This window comes from Hypoxylon trugodes (assembly GCF_022578975.1).
Source record: "Hypoxylon trugodes strain CBS 135444 unplaced genomic scaffold F4822scaffold_7, whole genome shotgun sequence".
NCBI classification, from domain to species: Eukaryota; Fungi; Ascomycota; class Sordariomycetes; order Xylariales; family Hypoxylaceae; genus Hypoxylon; species Hypoxylon trugodes.
In genome coordinates, this window is record NW_026250022.1 from 743,060 (window position 1) to 763,997 (window position 20,938).

The window sequence follows — 20,938 nt, forward strand, 5'->3', positions numbered from 1 at the left end:
CAGCACTCTACAGGATTGGAAGCATTGCCAAATCGCATCCCGATTCTCCTCGAGACATCCCGCGCCCGTAATTCCACCCATTCCCGTCCTCTCCCTTCAAGCTGCTCAACTCCAAAAAAAACATCACTTGCAACACCACACATCCTTTTATACTCCACCCACCACCGGGATAAATTCAATATTGGTGGCTTAGGGTCCGACGTTCGTTTTCGAAATATTTTGCAAGTTGATAAATCACAAAAACCATATGCAGACGACTCGAGTTTCCGAGTACCTACGAACTCCTTCTCTCCTTAATACGATCGACGGTCCCTCGAAATTCCTACCAACCTAGGTAGCTAGAAATTTACCGTTGCGCAAGTCGTGCCCGTGTCTCGAATTGGGTTGTACGTCTCTCGTCAGCTCTAAACCGAATTCCACCGAAAAGGGAAAATTTCCAAGACGTTTCGCAGTGTATGACCAACGCCAAACCGACCCTAGTAAATTGTTAAAAGACCAACGACCGTCGCATTGTCGAGCTTATTGGGACTACATCCTCGTGATATAAGAGGTCTCTTACGAGAGCCTCTTCTTCCTCATGCAGAGGCGATCATCGGGGTCGTCCGATGACAGCGCCGATGTCCCTGTCAAGACCTCGCGCCCTCAGAGAAAGACGAGGCTGAACGACCCAAATTCCTCTCTCCGACGTTCCCACGATATTCGCCAATCTGAGCGCACACATAATTCTGGCACGAGATCATCGTCGGCGAGGAGCCGGAGGCCTAGTAGTAATATCAATTGGAGACTTTCTCATAGTCGGGATGGGTCTACCGACAAAGCCGCCGCAGCCTCGCATCTTGCGCCACCCACATTATCGCCAGACTACCCGAGCATGGAGGGAGAGAAGACCGTATCTTCAAGGCGTAGGGCCCACCAGCCACGACTCCGGACTCCTTGGGTGATGTCTCTTTTAACGTTGTTTACAAGTATTGCTGGCATTGCCCTCATGGTTACAGTACTGTACTCTTCCGTTACCTTACACTGCGACCCCAAAGGATGTCGCATGTCCTGGATGAGCCCGTCATACGCCAAATTTAACGATTTCGATACCGAGCACACGCGCTTTGCGACCAAGTATTCATTATATTTATATCGGGAACAGGGGTTTGATAGTGGACCTAAGGTAGGGGAAATGTCGTGATTAGTATTTTCGAGTTTCTGGTACTAACTCAACATATAGATAAAGGGTATACCGGTGCTATTTATACCTGGAAATGCTGGTAGCTATAAACAAGTTAGATCCATTGCTTCCGAATCAGCCAGGTATTTTCATGATGTCGTGCAACACGATGCGGCGGCTTTAAACGCGGGTGCTCGGAGTTTAGATTTCTTTACAGTCGATTTCAACGAAGATTTTACTGCTTTTCACGGCCAGACGATGCTCGACCAAGCCGAGTATATTAACGAAGCAATTCGATACATCCTCTCCCTGTACCTGGACCCCAAGATTTCGGAGCGTGACCCAAGCCTCCCAGATCCATCTTCGGTTATCATATTAGGACATTCCATGGGTGGAGTCGTGGCCCGGACAATGTTCATAATGCCAAATTATCAAACCGACTCTGTCAACACAATTATCACCATGTCGGCTCCTCACGCTCGGCCGCCTGTCACGTTTGATCCTCAAATTGTTAATATCTATAACGATATAAACAACTATTGGAGACATGCCTATTCGAAACGGTCATCCGCCGAAAATGCTCTGGGCCAGGTTACTCTCGTATCCATCGCTAGTGGTGGTTTGGATACTGTGGTCCCGTCGGATTATGCTGGGTTAGAATCTATTGTGCCTGAAACTCATGGTTTCACCGCTTTCACATCTACAATTCCAACTGTTTGGACAAGTATGGATCATCAGGCAATTACTTGGTGCGATCAGTTCCGAAAGGTTATTGTGCGTGCGCTGTACGACGTGGTCGATAATCGCGGAAGATCGCAGACGAAATCGCGGACAGACAGGATGAGAGCCTTCAAAAAGAGATTTTTGACAGGGTTGGAAAGCTTTGTCGAGAAAACTTTACCGGAAACAGCGCCATCCACATTACTTACTCTAGATGATGAATCAACCGCTATTCTTCCTCCAGAGGAGCGCCTTGTTCTCCGTAGCTTAGGTTCGGGCAGGATGTCCAAGGCACACCTTATGCAAGTCCCATCGAAGGAGTTCGTAGAGGGAAAGAAGTTCACTTTGCTTTCGGACAGCAAAGTAGATCGACCAGGTGAAGACGGAAATCTTGAGCTCCTATTTTGCAATTTCTACTCTTCTCAAGTTGGACAGACCAATCCCCCATTTTCGGCAAATATTGATATATCCGGCGATACCGGCGAAACCACCAAGTTTGCCTGCAAAAACCCCGCGCCCGACGTTGTTTCTCTGCCAGCTTCTACTCGTTTCACGAAGAACCCTTTTTTCAAAGAGGACGAATGGCAAAATCCGCCATTTTCATACCTTGAGTATAATATTGAGGATATTTCGGAATTCGACTTTGTTGCGGTTATTGACAAGACGGCTATTCCAACAGCTGGGTGGGTAGTCGCTGAATTTAGTGACAAGGCCGATGCTCAGTTTACTCGAAATATCAGCCTCAGACGTTTACTTAGCTTCGGCTTGTCTCTTCATCTCCCATCGAAACGACCAATGGTTACTGAAGTGAAGCTTCCCTCTGTTCAAAGCAGCTTGTTAGCATACAACCTCAACATTGAAGGTCAGAAATGCAACGAGCGAGAAGAGCTATTTACACCGCTTGTGCGACAGTATCTTTCTGAGCCTTACGAGTCAAAATACTTTGTGAATGCTCATGAGGTAGAAATTAGTCTTCATGGTGTCTCACCCTATGTACCCCCGCCTATCAAATCCAGAGAATTCGATGACGGCCTTAGCCTTCAATTCTGGACGGATCCGACCTGCGATTCAAGTGTTTCCATTCACATTACAGTCGATACCTTAGGCAGTCTTGGGAAGCTTTATATGCGTTACCGTACGATATTTGCGTCCTTCCCTTTGCTTATCGTGGCGCTTGTGTTACGAAAGCAATTCCAGGTTTATGACAGCACCGGAGTTTTTATTCCCTTCTCCGAGAGCTTAGATTCCTGTCTCAGACGATCATTACCAATGCTTCTCTTATCCATGACCCTCCTGTCACTTTCAATGGGCCAGTCCAACTCAGCTGGTTCGAAAGGTGTGTGGTTTTGGCAAAATAGTACGGCCGCCATTGACTTCGCGCAAAATGATTTGTTGGTAGGAACTTCAGATCCATTCTTCTGGTTTCTGATCCCCTTGATCGGCGTCATTTGTGTTGGAGTGTGTATAGGTCTCCATTACACAGCGCTAGTTCTTACCTGGCTACTCAGTATCATTTACAGCTGGATTTCCGCCCGACCGGCTATTCAGCAGCAAGAGAAAAAACGAGCTTTATCACCAGCATTCGCACCTTCCTCGCCACGGAGGCGATTAATCACCGCCGTAGTTCTCCTTTTACTTGTTTCAACCTTCATCCCATACCAGTTTGCGTATGTGGTCGCATGCCTAGTACAACTCAGCACAGCCGTTCGAGCTCAACGATCTGCCCGCGAAACTACATCCCTAGCGAGCACCAATTTCAGCAATTATGCCCATTCCATTTTCTTATTGATGTTATGGATCCTGCCGATCAACTTGCCAACTTTGGTCGTCTGGGTACGCAATTTGGCTGTACATTGGTTTACAGCATTCTCGTCTCACCACAACGTATTGTCGATTTTGCCGTTCATCCTCTTGGTTGAAACCCTTACTGCCGGCAAGATGATACCGCCACTGACAAATCGGCTTCGACATTTAACAAATGTCATATTCTTCGGCATAGCCATTTACGCCGCTATTTATGGAGTATCGTATGCCTACATGCTTCATTACCTGGTGAATATTGTTGCAATTTGGCTCGTGGCAATTCATTCGACGTCCGACTCGTGGTCCCTTTCCGGGATAAGTTCTATGTTTGATGGCGAGCCAGCCGAAGACCATAAGCAAGGCAAAAATCCTTGATTATTGGCCGAGCTTTTTTATTCGCTTTACGTTGTAGATAGGCCTTGAGCGTCCTTGAAGGGATTTAGTTATACCCCGATCTCCATTTTAACGAGTCATCCGACCACATACAAACACAAACCGGCGACGTGGCTCTCATTAGAGCCCACCGTTCTTCGAAGTATATACACTCCAATTGTTCGTGCCGACGATATTGAACGTCTGCCAACCGCTTATCAGCATTCTCCGATATGAGAAAATGTCACCAATCGGCCCATAACTCGTTGACAACGATTCCTTTCTCCCTTTTTCATTGCGATCGGATTTTTGCATCCCTTCTTTACGGCTCTACATTTGCATTATGGTTTGGAGTTTGGTATTAATGGTGGTCTGGCTAGTCGCAAACAGCAGGTCGTCTGGATTTTTAGCATTCAAAGCTTGTGATGCTGCTTAGGATTCGTTGAGCACTTTATTTCGAATAACTTGCCTTCGAGTCGGCTATGCAACTGTATCCGAACTTCTTGTATAAAATTTATGTTTTTTCTTACTTATTCCCAGCTCTTGGCTCCCTAGATCAAAATTGGGGCCGCGGGCTTCTTCCCCATTCTTCCCTCTTAAAGGTCGGTCGATTGGTCGGTCGGAATACAACGGCAAGGGTTGGTTATAGATACGGCTTTCTTTCAAGATCGGCCTATGGTTGACTACCAACTATCCACCTTACGTCTCACAGACGTACAACCTAATTATAATTTTAAACAGAAGGGAAAGGAGAATCCAGAATTCACTGGGGTAACTGGCGAAGGAGGGAGTTTGGGCTGATGGGGTGCGGATGGGTATGGAAGGGTGGACCAAAGGGAAGTAATAACGGATTCAGTTCCTGAGAAAGAGGAACAACCGAATGGGTGCGGTTTGGCTTTGGCTGGCTAGATCACATTGCGTAGATGACGCCATCCATCTTCGCCTTGCGCTGCGGGAATAGCCCGAGTTCCAATGAATAAATACCTATGTTCGAATATTTTAAATCTGCTTCGTTTTCTGTGATTTTATATTGAACATCACAAAAGTACACGTATGCTACACGTCACGACGTAATATTTCGACTCATACTACACTCCATAAACTCTTGCGCGCCATCTGGGCGTTTAGAATCTCAAACGTAGCTCAGACATTACACAAATCTTGATTTCGACGGTCAGATTCATACCAAAGTCTATTTCCTCAATCTATCTATATAGGCACGTACCATACCCTCCTCTATATAACCTGATCCCTAACCCAAAAGATTTAACAAAATAACGCCACCGAGATCAGGTAATGGTATGTATGTAAAGTTATGTCCGTGCCTGCAGATTTCCGAATAAATCTCTTACCCCAAACCCGTTGTGAGATAATTAGGTAGCCTGCCCCTCCCACCTTACATACTCTTTACACATATACATGTTATAATATGGTATTGTATAGTATAGTATGATACTAGTATATCGCTTCATGTTACTCCCTTGCAATGCTCTTCCCAGCGGACTCCGCGAGTCTAGCTCGTCGCTGGTGCCAGATAACCCAGAGGGTTACCACAAAACCAAGACCACATGCACCGAGGGTAACAAAGTATGCGGCGCGGTAGCACTCAAGTCCATCGTCGCAGGACCTAGTCCCATCGCTCTCAACGACGGAATGTCCGTCGAACACGGTTCCGTAGAATAGGTTGAAGATGTTGCTACTGATAACGGGTGAAAGAGTCATGAAGCCCCAGTTCTGCGATAAGCCGTGGATACCGAAGGACTCGGCGACAATGGACGGGAATACGCCAAACAGGAAACCATAGCCAAGACCGCTAAAACCGGATACGAAGCCGAGGAGGTGAGGGTTGGTCATGTTGAGGGCGCAGAGCTGGGCGATGGAGAAAATACCCGAGGCGATTACGAGGCACCACACGCGACTCGCGTGTAAGACCTTAACGAGGAAGTCAGATCCCACACCGCTGAGTAGGCGGCCAGAGAAGCTACCGATAGACAGGATGGACACGTGTAGCTGCTGGCGCAGGACGAGTGTCTTGTCGTCGATAGAATCGTCATAGTGCTTCCAGAGCGCCGTGACGTCGTTTCCAATATTACTAACACACAAGCACACACGTATCAGCCATATACATACCAACCATATACGAAATGGGAGAATACTCACTTGATAGTCATGAGGCCGATACCGGAGAGGATGCCCATGATGGTAAACAGCTGCCAGAACTCGATATTCTTCAGAAGGTTGAAGCCACGAATATCTACACGGTGAGAACGATCCATATCAACACTGCTCTGCACTAAGACTTCACCTGGCAGGGAGGAGGACAAGGTAGACTGGGACAGGAGCGAAGACGTCTCATCGGCACCGTCCCGGGTGCCTGACGCCGCATCCTCGGCGTCTGCCTCAACCGCTGGGCTGTGTCCTTTGGAATTCGGGGATTTTCGAGTATCTCCCGCCTCGTCCTCTCGCTTTGAGGTTTCTGGGGTGGTTTTATTGGATTTTGTGGTGATGGTATTATTGTTGGTGTCAGTAATGTTGGGCGACATACCAGGTTCAGATGGGTTCCCGCGGCCTTTTGATTCGGCCGACGTGGTGCGGTGTAACTCTCGAGAGTCTGTGATACCTGGCTCTGCGTCAGGCACCGCATGGTATGGCGAATGTGGTGGAAGCACACGCAGGAAAAAGAATCCGATAAAAGTCAATCCGAAAGTGCCGTATGCAAGCAACATCAAGAATTTGCTAGGGCTGCCGGGGAATAATACGGAGCCGATAAGGGAAAAGAAGAACGCGCTTAGACCAAAGGCGGCGAGAGGGAATGCGGTCGCGGTGCCGCGATGGTGTGGCCAGTTTAAAGCCGAAGTCTTCACGGCGGCGGCAAATGCCATACAACCGCCGAGGCCGGTTAGATACGACACAAAACACATCCAAGCGACGGATCCATGGCCAGCATCGTATGCTTGATGAAGCGGAACGTAACCTAGGCCGAGTAGAAAAGCTCCCACCATAACGGCAGGCCGAGGTCCTTTACTATCGACGAATAAACCTACGGGTACTCCCATGGAATACATGCCCAAGTTACCCGCCATTCCGATTAAGTTGCTCTCTGTAGCAGACAAGAGTAACTTGTCCGCAAATTGGGGAGCCCATGCTGAATAGACATACTAGCTCAGGCTATCAGATGTCTTGTCGAAGATGTATTAATAATGAAATAGGTAAGTGGAGTTCCTTACATTTGTACCACAAGCTAGAGAGATGATAGTCGCGGCAACGCTCGACACGATGCGAGCATTGTAGACTTGATCCGACAGCGTCATTTTTAAACAGGGAGGTAAATGAATTTGATTAGTTGTTAAGGTATCATGTCTCTTTCCCCAACTTGGGGTTCAACAAAAGGAACGAGAAAGAAAAGAGAAGCGAAGCGAAGCGAAGAATGAAAGATGAGGCTATGAGCGGCGATAAGTTATGAGCGAGATAGGGAGAGATAGAGGTATATCAAAGTAGATGCTGACAAAATCGGAGGTTACGATATGAGACGGTAAGCCGTACGAGGACGGAAAAAACAAACGGACTACGTCGTTAATATGTCGTACTTTGCATGCCGAACATAAAGATTGGGAACGAATGGAGTATGAAAAGGTAATCGAGTGCGGTCGTCGGTCAAGAGTAGGAAGAATTGATAGGTGAGACTAAAGTTAGTGGAGGGTTGGCGCTGAGCTTTGCTGAGCTGGCTGAGGTGTCGCGGTGTCGCAGTGTCGCAATAACCCCGTGGACGCTTCCAGCCTGGCCAGGCCAAAAGGTTGCGTGCTTATCTGTCTTATCTCGCTTCAGCCCCTGCCGATTCGGGTCATAAAACGGATCGACTATCCTCATTTGAGTTAGTGCGGTCCGGCATATCGGCATGCTGGAGATCTTTGGGATTAAAATAATCCACATTCATACGTCTCTGTATACTCTATCCGCTTTATGCAGTGCTTATTTATGCACGCATCTTGACCGCCTTGTAGCCCTACACAACCTAACTTCTCTAATTAGGTACTAACATTTACTTTCATCATTTATGTCTCTTAGATTGAATAACAAGAAGTCCTCGATGATCTATTATGTAGGTAAAAGTCCTAGATCAACTCGCAATTCAATGCCTAAGGCATTCAAATAGGTAAGTTCCTAAGGACTCAACACGTTGGGGGCGACCTATAAAACTCACACTCTCTACTCACCGTTTCCTCTTCTCTACTCACCACAGCTCAGCCATCATTATGTTAAGACCGTGTAATATTTCCTATAGGCCTAACCAAACAAACCCTCTATCACTTATCATATACTTCACAGTACCAACAAATCGAATATAAACAGTCTCTCGACAACATGCCTTCATTTGCGGAACTTCCAGCAGAGGTACGTCTTAAGATCTGGAACCACGCATTGCGCCTGGAAGCGTGCGAGCGCTTCATCAGGATTTCGGAAGATTGGGGTGCTACACTTCACTTATGGCCTCTCAAACAATACGTCAGCCCCTTACTTTCCACCAGCTACGAGAGTCGTCACGCAGCTAAGGCGTTCTACGACATTCAGTTGGAACTTCGAGAACGTATACAACTCCCGGAAAGAATAGAATCCCCTATAACTGGCACGGTATATGCTAGTTCGCGATGGGATACCTTCCTATTGCCTTGGGGTCTAGGTCGCGCGAGTCAAATTGTAGACGAAACACCTCACTACAGGACAGAGGATATAAACCCTACAGTGGCCGCAAAGATTCGGAATATCGCTATCACCCCACCTAACCACAATTATGTCGGACCAGATGAGCCTCATTTAGAAGTCCCGAGAAAGTGTACCCCCTGTGTCAAGGCGCGTTTCTGGAAAGCAAATATTCTTCCGAATATAACTAATTATTTAAATGTGCGATTGACGGATGATGAAGCAAGGGAATTTGCATACGACTTAATTACTACCGGTGGAAGAGGCTCCTACAAATTTGAGCAATGGGTCGTGTACCTTCCTTGGGATTGTCAAGATCACCCACCCTTGAACGCTCCACCGACCCAGCGAGACAAACAAACGATATCTACGAAGGTCGAGATTTAAATTGAGAACATTTGATGAAAATTTCAATATACCAGATTGCATTTCCCCTCTTCTTATAGTTATCATCGCACCGCTAAACTCGATATGAAGTAGAATATCGACTACGATGCGATGAACTCATAACAGCCAGATACCGCCGCCTATCTCGTTCATACATCACAAAAACAATAAAACCTACCTCATGCTACCATTCGAACCCGAAGTTAAGGAATTGATAGATGAGACAGCGTACCTTTACTAGTAGTAGCTAATACATATACCGAAGCACTTAGCGACTTTCGATATATCTATGCGTGATAGCTACCATTACGCGCACTTGATGTACTTGTTGTTACACGCAACAGCGAGTCAAGATCAATTATAATGAAAGAAATATTTGGGAATTTGTAATCGTATCATGTGCCATACGTAGTTATTCAAGGACGGCCCTAAGACGGATACGTGACTTCGGCTTGCCCAGTTCCGTACGCGGTGATTTGACCCCCGAGTATCCTTTTTGGTAAATTGAAATGACGAATAGAAACCACCATTGCTCGAGATTCCAGCTGGCCATTATTTTTAGGAGAGAAAAGACAGATCCCACCGGTCGGATTTCTGGAGCACGTTCTCGCTTCTGTTCCCCAGACTGTACCTTGGACCCGACAGTAGCGTTGCATCTCGTGCAATTTGTAATTATTGGTGTAGAAGACTGCGATACATAAAGACGCGCGGTCGTCACTAACTCTAACGATGGTTTCTTACTATCCTTGATCGCTAAAACGTCGTAGGTTTGCTTTACCACTTGGGTTTCATAACGCAGCCGTACACCTGCTGTAATATCCTTGTCACGATGCCAGTCTCTACGGCTTCCCTCCTCACGTTGCTCGGTGCCTTCGTCACCACAACGCTGGGCCACGGTTACGTCACCGGCTACGTAGCAGACGGCGTCCAAAAGCCAGGTTTCCTATTGCAATACTACTACGACAAGAAGAACGGCGGCACCGTCCCCCCTCTCGCCGCCTGGTACGCAGAGAACCTCGACAGCGGTTTCGTGGCCCCGGATGCTTACCAAACATCCGACATCAACTGCCACAAGAACTCCGCCCCGGGTTCAGAAACGACGGAGATCAAGGCCGGCGCTACGGTGACGTTCCAATGGGGTACAGCGGCAGGAGGCGCATGGCCACACCCGTACGGACCGATCATTGATTACATCGCGCCCTGCGACGGGGACTGCAGCAAAGCCGACAAGACGAAGTTGAAGTGGGTTAAGATCCAAGCGAGCGGTATCGATTCCTCGCAGCAATGGGCAAGCGCCAAACTCATCGCCAACAACAACACATGGACGACTACAATTCCCAAGTCAATCGCGCCGGGTAACTACGTTCTGCGACATGAAATCATCGCGCTTCACGGCGCGAGCTCGTTAAATGGTGCTCAGAACTATCCCCAGTGCTTCAATATCAAGATCACGGGCTCTGGTACCGCGAAGCCGAGTGGGGCGTTGGGAACGGCGTTGTATAAGAACACGGATGCTGGTATTCATTTCAACCCGTATGCGACGATTACGGACTACCCCATGCCTGGTCCGGCGCTGTTCTCTGGTTGAAGAGGGTACTGGAATTAATTGAATAGAAACTCCTGTGATAAGGAAAGGGAATTTAGGAAGAGAATTGCATAGTAGGAATATTAAGCGACATATGAATGGATTTTTATGAGACAAACTTTGCAGTCTCGACCTGTGTTATCGTTCAGCTCACCTCCCAGTCGAGTCGTCTTAGGACATTAAGTGAAGAAACATGTCTGCATGTATAAAATGCACTAAATTTTACCTGGTTGACTAACCTAAAAGGGAATGGTATATTTGCATAAAAATGAACAAGTCTGATTGGCTGCGAAATATGCCCTCATAGACCTGGGATAAAAGACAAATCCATTGTATCATTCATTGTGTGATACAAAATAAAGATGAAAGAACGACTCGAGATGAATGTGTTTAAGTAGTTGCTCCTTACTACAATAGAAGTTACGCTATATATAGACTTTACTATTCCTGCGTGTGTCGCCTGACCACTACGTAATGCAAATGCCAAGAATGGACTAGGTCCGTGCATAACCTCACGTCTGGTCGCAATCGTCACGCCAACTCCAACTCGGCGGCAACACTCTCAACACATCACCACCTATTCTTCATCTTCTTCTCAACCACCTTCTATTAATCTTCAACGCAGCGCGGGAAAGAAAGGATCCAAATCCAATCCTAAGACGCACCACCCAACATGGGAGCGCTCTTATCTATTCCCATGCTGGCATTACCCAGCGCTGGCACGGTATGTTCCCAGCCTCATCACTTTTTTGAGCGCATCGTCAACTAACAACCCAACAGCTGATGTCTTTCGCTGCTAGCTGCTGTGGTGCAGCTACATGCTCCATGGTATGCAGTGCTTGTGGTAAATGCGGCAACAGGTAAGATACACCAATTCTATCATTCCCTACTATCGTCGGCGCAAGAAATGATCTAACTTAGGATTCAAGTGTTGCTACTCGTATCGCCTACGCCCTCCTACTCCTCGTCAACTCGATTCTCTCCTGGATAATGCTCACGCCCTGGGCTATCGAAAAACTACAACATCTGATGTTAGACTACGTCAAGATTAATTGCCCCAATGGTCAATGTTATGGGTGGTTAGCTGTACACCGAATCAATTTCGCCCTCGGTCTCTTCCACCTCATCTTCGCTGGTCTTTTATTCGGTGTCGCGTCCTCGAAGAACCCACGAGCATCTCTACAAAATGGTTTCTGGGGTCCCAAGATCATCGCATGGCTCGCCTTCATCGTGATGTCCTTCCTAATTCCCGATGCCTTTTTCCAAGTCTACGGAAACTACATCGCCTTCATTGGTGCCATGCTCTTCCTTATTCTCGGTCTCATCCTTCTCGTCGATCTCGCACATAATTGGGCCGAGTACTGCCTCGAGCAAATCGAAAACACCGATTCGCGGATCTGGAGGGGTGTACTTATCGGTTCGACCTTGGGCATGTACTTCGCTTCCTTAGCCATGACGATTGTACAATACATCTTCTTCGCCGGAAGTGGCTGTTCCATGAACCAAGCAGCCATCACTATTAACCTACTCTTCTGGGTTGTTATTTCCTTTGTTTCCGTACATCCCACGATCCAAGAATACAACCCGAAGGCCGGACTGGCGCAGGCCGCTATGGTCGCGGTATACTGCACTTACCTCACCATGTCCGCCGTATCCATGGAACCCGACGACAAGCAATGCAACCCGCTCGTCCGCGCGCAAGGAACACGCACAACATCCGTTGTCATCGGCGCCATCGTCACCATGTTAACAGTCGCATACACCACCACCCGCGCCGCAACGCAAAGCCTCGGTCTAGGTAACAACCGCGGCGGCATCCGCCTCGCCGACGAAGACGAACATGACCTCGTGACGCAACAACCCGGGCGCCGGGAAATGCGTGCTGAAGTCTTGCGGCGAGCTGTCGAGGAAGGTAGTCTACCCGCCGATGCCTTACTCTCCGATGATGATGACGAGGATGATGATAAGGGGAAGACGCCACATGATGATGAGAGGAGTAACACGCAGTACAACTACTCCGTTTTCCACATCATTTTCTTCCTTGCTACGTGTTGGGTTGGCACGCTGCTTACGGGTACCGTCGAAGGGTTGGATAATCTCCCCGAAGGTGATAATTTCGCGACGGTGGGACGGACGTATTGGGCTAGTTGGGTTAAGATTGTGAGTGCGTGGATTTGTTATAGTATGTACATTTGGACGTTGGTGGCGCCGATTTTGCTGCCCGATCGGTTTGAGTGAGCTTAAGTGGTGGTAAAGGGGGTAGTATAGTTAAATAAGGGTGGCTAGAATGCCTTTTGCGCGGCGTTAATTGAATACTCGTTAAATTTGTCGTGGCTATGGGTTTTGATTTGTTTTGAGTGTTATGTGAGTTCCTATATGCTTCTGCTTAGAATATCGAATAATGACCACTCTACTATGATCGTCAAGCTTAGTGGTGAGAGAAGACGGTTCCTTTGTTACTTTACGATATAGGTCATTTATGATAGTTTCTTACGCGTGTGTATGTGCCATGTGTAATATTCCTGGTGTTTTTGAAGGGATCGCTCTTTGTCTCTTTGATTGAACGGTATTCCTCATAGTGTTTACGCCTTTTCGTCCTTCAGTCCACTTTTCAATACTTAAATACGCTATTTGTCTAGTGGGCGTTCCTATGGTAATGAAAATTGGGAAGGGAAGCTAGCGAAAACTCGGGCATACTATTTCATCTCCCAGTGCACATCAACTTGGGCTGTGAAGGAGTTATCATGTAGGTTCCACAGAATCGTAACGTATTATGCCTCGGAAACAAATCTAGCCATTGCCGGCAGAAGTCTGTGATACCGTACGCTGGAGATGGCGATGGAAGCGGAAAGGGTAGACAATATAATATTATAATCTTGAGCTACCAAGAAAAGGCTGCCGAGATACTAGCACTTGCGTAAGTACACTATCGGGAAGGAACACAAATGAGCGTCCAACGTGGTCATGTGCGACCACCCCCCAGCGTGAGCCAAGAACCGAAGAGCCTCATCGGCGTTGTAATTAAGGGCGAGGCACTGGACCGTTTGCCACCGGTCTAGTGTAACTCGACCGCGACGCACAGTTGATCAACACACAACCCGCCTCAACTACTCAATCATTCACTGGCTAGCATACGCAGGGCTATTGCAAGCGCGCCTATGATCGATTGATTATTAGCAGCTGGAGTTGAACAGCGTGTGGTCCACGACAGGGGGTCCAGCTTCATATATAGATAGATAGGTAGGTAGGTAGGTACAAGGCCAGCTCACAAACAAGCCCAAATGCGACCTGTCAGTTCTGCAAGGCCTAAGTAGTGGTAGCTCTGAGACACCATTTAATCAACTTGACGGGGGCTGCTTATCTTAGGCACGTAAGGAAAGAAGTGCAGGGTCGACAGAAAATAAAAAAATACACCGCGACACATCCGCTCGTTCATTGGACTTCAGCGCGAGGCGGACACGGGAAGGTACTTCGACTGTCGGTGAAGATCTTCCCGCCTCTTTTCATCGAGAGGAAAATGAGAATCTCTTATTAATATCAATGCAGGTGATAGATTTCCATACATAAGAGCGAAGATCGAAAAAAACACCAGTGACAAAGGTATGACGTTGCGTAGGGGAAGCGACATGAATCACCCCATATGCTACACCGTATTGTTGTTGTGCTGGCTTGAAGCGAAGTAGTTAGAAAACTCGGGGGATTCCAATCAACGCTCGCTGGTATTTACCCCGGTCTGGTTTGTTTGCTCATCGTCGTACGCAGTAAACAAGCGGTAGTCGAAACAAAGTAATTTGCACCAGCCTCGGCCCCCGTATATTGCCAAGATGAGAAACCCGGTCCCCATTTCGCGTGCCACGGCTGCAAATCTCTACAGACCGTCGTGGAAAATGTCACATCGAAGCGGAAGAGGCCTCCTAAAACGATTACTAAGTAAATTTCCATCGAGAAAAAAAATAGATTAAGCGATCGGATGCGGCGGGCCCTAACAACTGGAGATCGTGAAGGGGGTTGACGTAGGTGTAAATTCTCCAGCCAAGAAAATAGTCTCCTAAGCCGTAAGAAACAAGCACACACCCCAAAGAGCCACTTCGAAGAAACTCCAATCGCGGCGCGGGCCTAAAAATGCCGAAGAATTTGTTATGGCCCCGGACCTTGCTCCTTAGGTATGGACGGTGGGTGAAGTGTGTGGGTGTGGGAGAGCTTCCGCGACGGCATCGACGGGTACTCGCATGAAATGAGATGCGGTGGCTGCTCACCTGACATATCCCCATGGGTTCTATGCCGCTGGGGGATTTGCTTGGTGGCGCCCCTTTCTTCCCACAACGAGCTTAGCTACTCTGATGATCTTTTCTTTCTTTTTTTCCCGTGTTTCCCGCTAAGCTGGCCCCATGGGCGGAGACCGGTGTCTTTCGAAAAGTAAACCCCTTCAGCTTCTTCCCCTCCATCTCCTCCACACCGGTTGAGATTGAAACAAACATAGCATCTATCAACCGCATGAAAAGAAGCGGGGGATAAGCAATAGTGTTAGTCAAATCGAAGATACGAGGAATAAAAGTTTCGATGGGAAAATGTGATAGCTTTGATGCGCTGTTCTCCGTGAGGCCTTACCGTAAAAACCAATAATATTCGCTGTATATTCGGCGCGTGATTATTGGACGAGGCGTACCATGCAAGCCACAGTCGCACATCCCAAATCGATAATGAAGCCGAAGCAGTTCCACGAGTTTAGGTTTACCTGAAGTGTAACCGAAGACAGTATGCTCGACCTATAGAGCAGCTCGAAAGAGCAAACGTTGACTCACCCCCGTTTAATCGTGTACTCCGGAGAGTTTAGCGTATGCCATGTGCAGCTGCTCTCATGAAGACACCATGATGATGAACATCCTGCAGTAAGCATAGCACGGTGTTATCTACTGTCCTCGAAGACCAATGGTAGATCGTCTTTTAGAAATCCCCTGTTGACATCGGAATCGGGAGTGATAGAGTATACCCCGAATGCCATGTATGAGATCGGAGATGATGTGATGGGTATATGAAGTGATCCGGCGAAAGATAAGGATCTTGCCAATTCGTCTATATAAGACACGAGATCTGAACATGTCAAAGGGTATGGAAATGAAGATAGTAGGGTCGTTTAGTCAGTTTTGATATTCTATTTTCTTTTCCCCTAATAATTTTTGCCCGCCGTTTTATCTTGTCACAAGCCATATTGGCCAATACAAAACCAACTTTTATAATTAAATCGAGATCCTTCGCCATGCCGCATAGTATTCACGAGACCGACAAGGACACCACTTGGTTCGTTGAATTGATAGAGATTCCGTGATGAATAGTATGATGCTAAGATGTTGATGTATATAGCGGTCATGATGCTCAAGCCGGTAGTGTTTCTGCGCAAACGAATGCCTCAACTCCGGCGAAGTATACTCAGACGACTATGTTGGATCGTTGGGCAAAGGAGACCACGCGCACGGAACTTCCTTTTACGGAAGTGACTCAGCAGCCTGATATTGAGTATGTATCCTTCCTCCCCAATTAGACGTGACCAATGTGCTAAATATGAGCCTAGATTCTCTGCGAAGCGTTGAAGCATCCATTGACTCATGGCCAAGATTTGAGTTGTTGTACATGTACTTGGGACGAAGTCGCCTGCACAGGGGGCAAGCGTATCACCGTGTCCAATGTAAAATGCTTGGGTGGAGCAATAGCTAATTAATGGAATCTTTCCTATTCTGATGGAACATGGTTTTTTTCTGTGGTGTTACGCAGCGACCTGTATTTCACCCCGAAACACGGAGGACGTCTGCAGGATCTCAAGATAATGTAGTCTCTGTCGACGTATCGTTGCTCGAATTTGTGCCTACGGCTTGTGCCGCATTTCCTACACCGTCAAGTGTGATTGTCACGGCGCCGGCTTGTACGAGCTATTTGAATTAGTACTAAGACATTAATGGACTGACTTATGCCGTGGCACTTACTGCACGCGAGAGGTCGTCGATAAGGTCATTGACATCTTCGATGCCAACACAGAGTCGAATGATATCTTCGGGCATCTGCCGCTCCTCCCTTGTCTTTGCATCTATACTGGCGTGGCTCATACGGCACGGCATGCTGATTAAGCTGTTGACACACCCAAAGCTTACACTAATTCCAAACAACTTTGCAGCTTCAACGATCCTTTCGGACAGGGTAATGTCACCGGTTTCGAATGACAGGACACCGCCTGCACCCCGTGCCATAGTCCAGTGAAGGTCATATTGCGGGTGAGATTTCAGACCAGGGTAACGTACACGGAAACCATGAGACTCTAAGAATTCGGCAATTACTTGTGCGTTTGCCTGTTGTTTCTCCATGCGAATTGCTAGCGTTTTGACTCCCCTCATAAGAAGGAATGAGTCATTTGGCGCAAGACCACAGCCAGTCGCGTTGATGGTGAAATACATTTTATCACCCAGAGAGCTGTCATTACATGCGATTATGCCCGCCATAATATCATGGTGACCGGATAGATACTTAGTACCCGACTCGTAGACAATGTCTGCGCCAAGTTCGAGAGGGTTGCAGAGCATAGGGGATAACATGGTGTTGTCGACAACGACAAGGGCCTTCGAGTTGGCATCGTGAACCGATTTCGCAATGGAAGGGATGTCGACAATCTTAATTAAGGGATTGGTCGGCGTCTCTAGGAGAACCATGGCAGTCTTGTCTGAGATGACCTCTCGTACCCTGTCGACTTCTGTTGTATCTACATGGTGTACGATAATGCCTTGGTTTGTTGATAAATATGTAAGTAGCCGGTTGGTACCTCCATAAAGGTCATCGCCTGTGATCACTTCATCCCCAGGCCGTAAGAGTCTAGTAATAACATCTAAGGCACCCATGCCGGAACCAACCGCAAGGGCTCGGTTGGCATTCATGATCTTGGCCATGTGGCGTTCTAAATGCGTCCGGGTTGGGTTACCCGACCTGGTGTAATCGTACTCATTACCACCGCTGGAGGATGTTTGCTTGAATGTAGCGGATTGATAGATCGGGATACTTGAAGCACCATATTGATCCTTCGTCTCGGTATAAACCAATTCGGTAGCTAACGCATAGCGACGTCGGCCATTAGCCGGACTCGAGGGCGCGGGTGATGGGGGTAGATTGTGGCCGTCGTAGTCGACCTTGGAGAGGGCCTTGTTAGGAGCTTTGGAGTCCATGACTAAACCGGGTGAAACCGATAGCTCCGAAGTAATCGAGCTCCTTATACTTCGGATTGAACTACTTTTTGTATACCAAGAAGGCTCGTGCGAATTAAGTAGCGTGGCAAGGACTCTTTGAACCACTTGTGGTCTATGGAGGAGACGTATGAGGCAATTAGGTGAAATTTTGAAGGTGAGAAAATATGAAGCTTCGATTTTGTGCTGACGGGTATAAAGTTATGGAATGCAGGATGGACGTAGGATTGGAAGGCAGAGGATGTAGAATGTTGTATGTAAAATGCCGTGATTGCTACTCCGAGGATGGTACGAATGATTCAAGTGGGCGGTGTGGGGTGCAACTCCCCTGCAGCGTCCGGTTATCGGGTGGTAGAATCAAAATCTGGGGAAGACACGGGTGTCGCTGGAGATGACGTGATTGCAAAAGTCTAACAAAGCATACGATGTGACGGGAGAGTTTATGTGCCAAGGACCCACAGGGCTGATATTTATCCAATGAGATTATCAAGAGGTTGGGGCAGTCGGAGAATCTCAGGTACGCGAGACCTTAAACATCGGTACATTTAAGAAATAGAATTTGGAAAGGTGCTGCGTATTAGAGTTGCTTAAGAAATTTTGACGGTCTTTGAAAACTCAACATCTTCTATCTACTTAGTTACAAGTGTCTGGTAAGAGAAAGCACATGGCGTATCAGTAGTTGGTTCCACGATACTCCATAAAGAGGCTGAGAATATCTATCCACGTGGCGTGATACCGCTTCCCCATTACGTACGGCTAGAACACGCCGAGATGATCCATGGTACCTGAATACGTACCGGCAAAATGGCTGATATGTATGGATCTGTCTCTTCTAATATTGGAAGACTTGCCTTCACCAATGTGGCCCAAAAACAACGCACGAAGTCATGTTATATAAGTCGGGTTTAAATCGGACTGTGTACATCCCATTGGAAAATGTACGCAACTATATCCTACGTAACTACTAACAAGGGCTAAAATCCGGAACGCAGAATGCCTTTCGACAGGTTTCGTAAGAACAGGGTGATATCTGGTATCATTATACAGAGTGAAGTCTCTCCAATCCAAAATCTAATGCTAATTGCAAGACCCAACCGGCAATTGCTAGATCCCCCAAAGCATCGTAACATGAACGCCTTAGTCCCAGTCCGTTTCGATCCCTCATATTATATTCATGATAACACAATTCATGCGGACGCTTCTGTGGCCTTTGCGCCTGTCGTGGACGTCTCGACCGTGTACGCATCATCGTCAACATCTTCATACTCGTCACTTGACGACTTCTGTTGCGAAGGGGGACTCTTCATGAGAATTTGTCCGCCACCCTTTCGTCCGAAGAAATCTTCTGTGCGTATTCCTCGCACTTTTGATGGGTCAATGGCAGACATAGAGCTTCCACTTGCTCTGTGTTCTCGGATATATTCTCGTACGGGGGCCATAGCAGCGTCACGGCATGCTTCCTTAATATCACTACCCGACATCCCTGCCGTCACCTTCGCGATGTATTCAACATTGAAATTGTTAGGGTCGGTCTTTGTATCCTTAAGAATAAGCTGAAGTATTCGTAATCGCTGGTTCTTGTCGGGTAATGATACAGGGAATTTCTTGGGCATTCTGCGTAAAATGGCTTCATCAATATCGTGAATACGGTTTGTAGCTCCGAGCACAACAATTCTTGCGGGAAGACCTTGGGTATTTGAGGAGGTCAAACCGTCCCACAATGTCATAAACCTAATCATTATTAGTATTGCCATAGCATCGTATCATGTTGGTGGGAGATCCATACTCTGCTTTAACCATGCCGCTAGCTTCGTGTTCGCCACTTCTCCTAGTACCTAATACGGCGTCTATTTCATCTATGAAGATAATGGCAGGTTGAAGTTTGCGCGCAAGCGAAAATACAGCCCGCACGAGCTTATTCGAATCTCCGTACCACTTCTCGGTCAATGTTGAAATATGAAGGTTGATGAAGGAAGCACCACTTTCGTGTGCGACAGCTTTTGCTAGCATGGTCTTGCCGCATCCGGGAGGTCCATAAAGTAATACACCGGATGGTGCTGATAATAACGGGGCGGCATGTGAGTAGAGGTGTGGCATTGTTAATGGATATATGACTGATTCTTTAACTTCTTCGATGATATCCTCCAATCCACCAATATCTATCATCCACATTAGAAATATAACGCGAATAATTTTCGTAAAAGGAAATACCGACCATCAAATCCGACGGGTATATCTTCGGGAGCAACGACTTCTAGCGCAACAAGGTTTTCATATTCGTTGAGAACTAGATCCTCGATCCGAGGACCTCGCCTTGTGCTACTACTTATATCCGTCTCATTACCCTCTTCATAGTCTCTGGATTTTTGTAATCTCGAAAGGTTCGCTTTTGCTTTGATTCGTGCTTGTTCGCGTTTATCTTTATCCGGGTCGGCGAGAGTTCCCTGAAGGGATTGTATGACGTTTCGGGTAAGGAACCAAGCTGCTCCGGCCTGCCCAATGATGTTAACAAGGCTATTTCGTTTGTCTCATGTAGGTAGGTAGGGTAAGTCCTAATTACGTACAGTGCCCAATATCAAGAGTACATCCCAAACATAGTCGCTGCCATTTCGTCTTCGGTCAACCATGGCGAGAGACTGCTTAATCCCACTGGAAATCATTTGATATGCCTCCCAGATCGGCTGGGAGAAAAAAAGCAGAAAATGATGGGATGGGGAGGTTGTGAGTTGTAAAATACGCCACAATAACAGGGCGCCTGTACCTAGGTAGTGTCTCGTCCCGATTCAGGATTAAATTCTAGATTGTCAAGGGTGACCCGGTCCAAGGCACCTACGCCACATACGACCTGATGTGGCTATCGATTTTTAGCGCACACCCCTGGGTCTTATTAGTATTACGTGTACCTAAGTCTATGTACCTGGCTTGTGCCTAGGTACAGCGCTAAATATCTCCACAAATCACCAGAACGATGTATAATTCGCAACAACCCCTGTA

At 47.3% G+C, this 20,938-nt stretch overlaps 7 protein-coding genes across 7 annotated transcripts; 4 read left to right on the forward strand and 3 right to left on the reverse strand.

Annotated features, from left to right (window-relative positions):
- The first annotated feature begins 360 nt into the window (after positions 1-360).
- F4822DRAFT_311048 (PGAP1-domain-containing protein) lies at positions 361-4,297 on the forward strand. The gene is made up of 2 exons (XM_051455327.1): positions 361-1,162; positions 1,220-4,297. The coding sequence occupies exons 1-2, from the start codon at positions 578-580 to the stop codon at positions 4,055-4,057; spliced, it is 3,423 nt and encodes a 1,140-aa protein (XP_051312049.1). The 5' UTR covers positions 361-577; the 3' UTR covers positions 4,058-4,297.
- A 925-nt stretch (positions 4,298-5,222) lies between these two features.
- Positions 5,223-7,893, reverse strand: F4822DRAFT_409520 (MFS general substrate transporter). Its single transcript, XM_051458663.1, has 3 exons — positions 7,282-7,893; positions 6,215-7,212; positions 5,223-6,146 (listed from the first exon to the last, which is right to left on the reverse strand). Exons 1-3 carry the CDS (start codon positions 7,363-7,365, stop codon positions 5,528-5,530), a joined length of 1,701 nt encoding a protein of 566 aa, XP_051312050.1. The 5' UTR covers positions 7,366-7,893; the 3' UTR covers positions 5,223-5,527.
- A 172-nt stretch (positions 7,894-8,065) lies between these two features.
- On the forward strand, positions 8,066-9,547 carry F4822DRAFT_409522 (uncharacterized protein). The gene has a single exon (XM_051458664.1). It carries the CDS (start codon positions 8,417-8,419, stop codon positions 9,137-9,139), a length of 723 nt encoding a protein of 240 aa, XP_051312051.1. The 5' UTR covers positions 8,066-8,416; the 3' UTR covers positions 9,140-9,547.
- On the forward strand, positions 9,504-11,086 carry F4822DRAFT_409524 (glycoside hydrolase family 61 protein). Its single transcript, XM_051458665.1, has 2 exons — positions 9,504-10,857; positions 10,964-11,086. Exon 1 carries the CDS (start codon positions 9,969-9,971, stop codon positions 10,725-10,727), a length of 759 nt encoding a protein of 252 aa, XP_051312052.1. The 5' UTR covers positions 9,504-9,968; the 3' UTR covers positions 10,728-10,857; positions 10,964-11,086.
- On the forward strand, positions 11,063-13,199 carry F4822DRAFT_311121 (TMS membrane protein/tumor differentially expressed protein). Its single transcript, XM_051455329.1, has 3 exons — positions 11,063-11,448; positions 11,505-11,584; positions 11,654-13,199. Exons 1-3 carry the CDS (start codon positions 11,398-11,400, stop codon positions 12,960-12,962), a joined length of 1,440 nt encoding a protein of 479 aa, XP_051312053.1. The 5' UTR covers positions 11,063-11,397; the 3' UTR covers positions 12,963-13,199.
- A 2,981-nt stretch (positions 13,200-16,180) lies between these two features.
- On the reverse strand, positions 16,181-18,018 carry F4822DRAFT_311101 (cystathionine beta-lyase). The gene is made up of 2 exons (XM_051455328.1): positions 16,703-18,018; positions 16,181-16,648 (listed from the first exon to the last, which is right to left on the reverse strand). The coding sequence occupies exons 1-2, from the start codon at positions 17,924-17,926 to the stop codon at positions 16,538-16,540; spliced, it is 1,335 nt and encodes a 444-aa protein (XP_051312054.1). The 5' UTR covers positions 17,927-18,018; the 3' UTR covers positions 16,181-16,537.
- Positions 18,019-18,812: 794 nt separating this feature from the next.
- F4822DRAFT_311183 (AAA-domain-containing protein) lies at positions 18,813-20,742 on the reverse strand. Its single transcript, XM_051455330.1, has 4 exons — positions 20,509-20,742; positions 20,160-20,436; positions 19,731-20,103; positions 18,813-19,675 (listed from the first exon to the last, which is right to left on the reverse strand). The coding sequence occupies exons 1-4, from the start codon at positions 20,602-20,604 to the stop codon at positions 19,132-19,134; spliced, it is 1,290 nt and encodes a 429-aa protein (XP_051312055.1). The 5' UTR covers positions 20,605-20,742; the 3' UTR covers positions 18,813-19,131.
- Between the last annotated feature and the right edge of the window lie 196 nt (positions 20,743-20,938).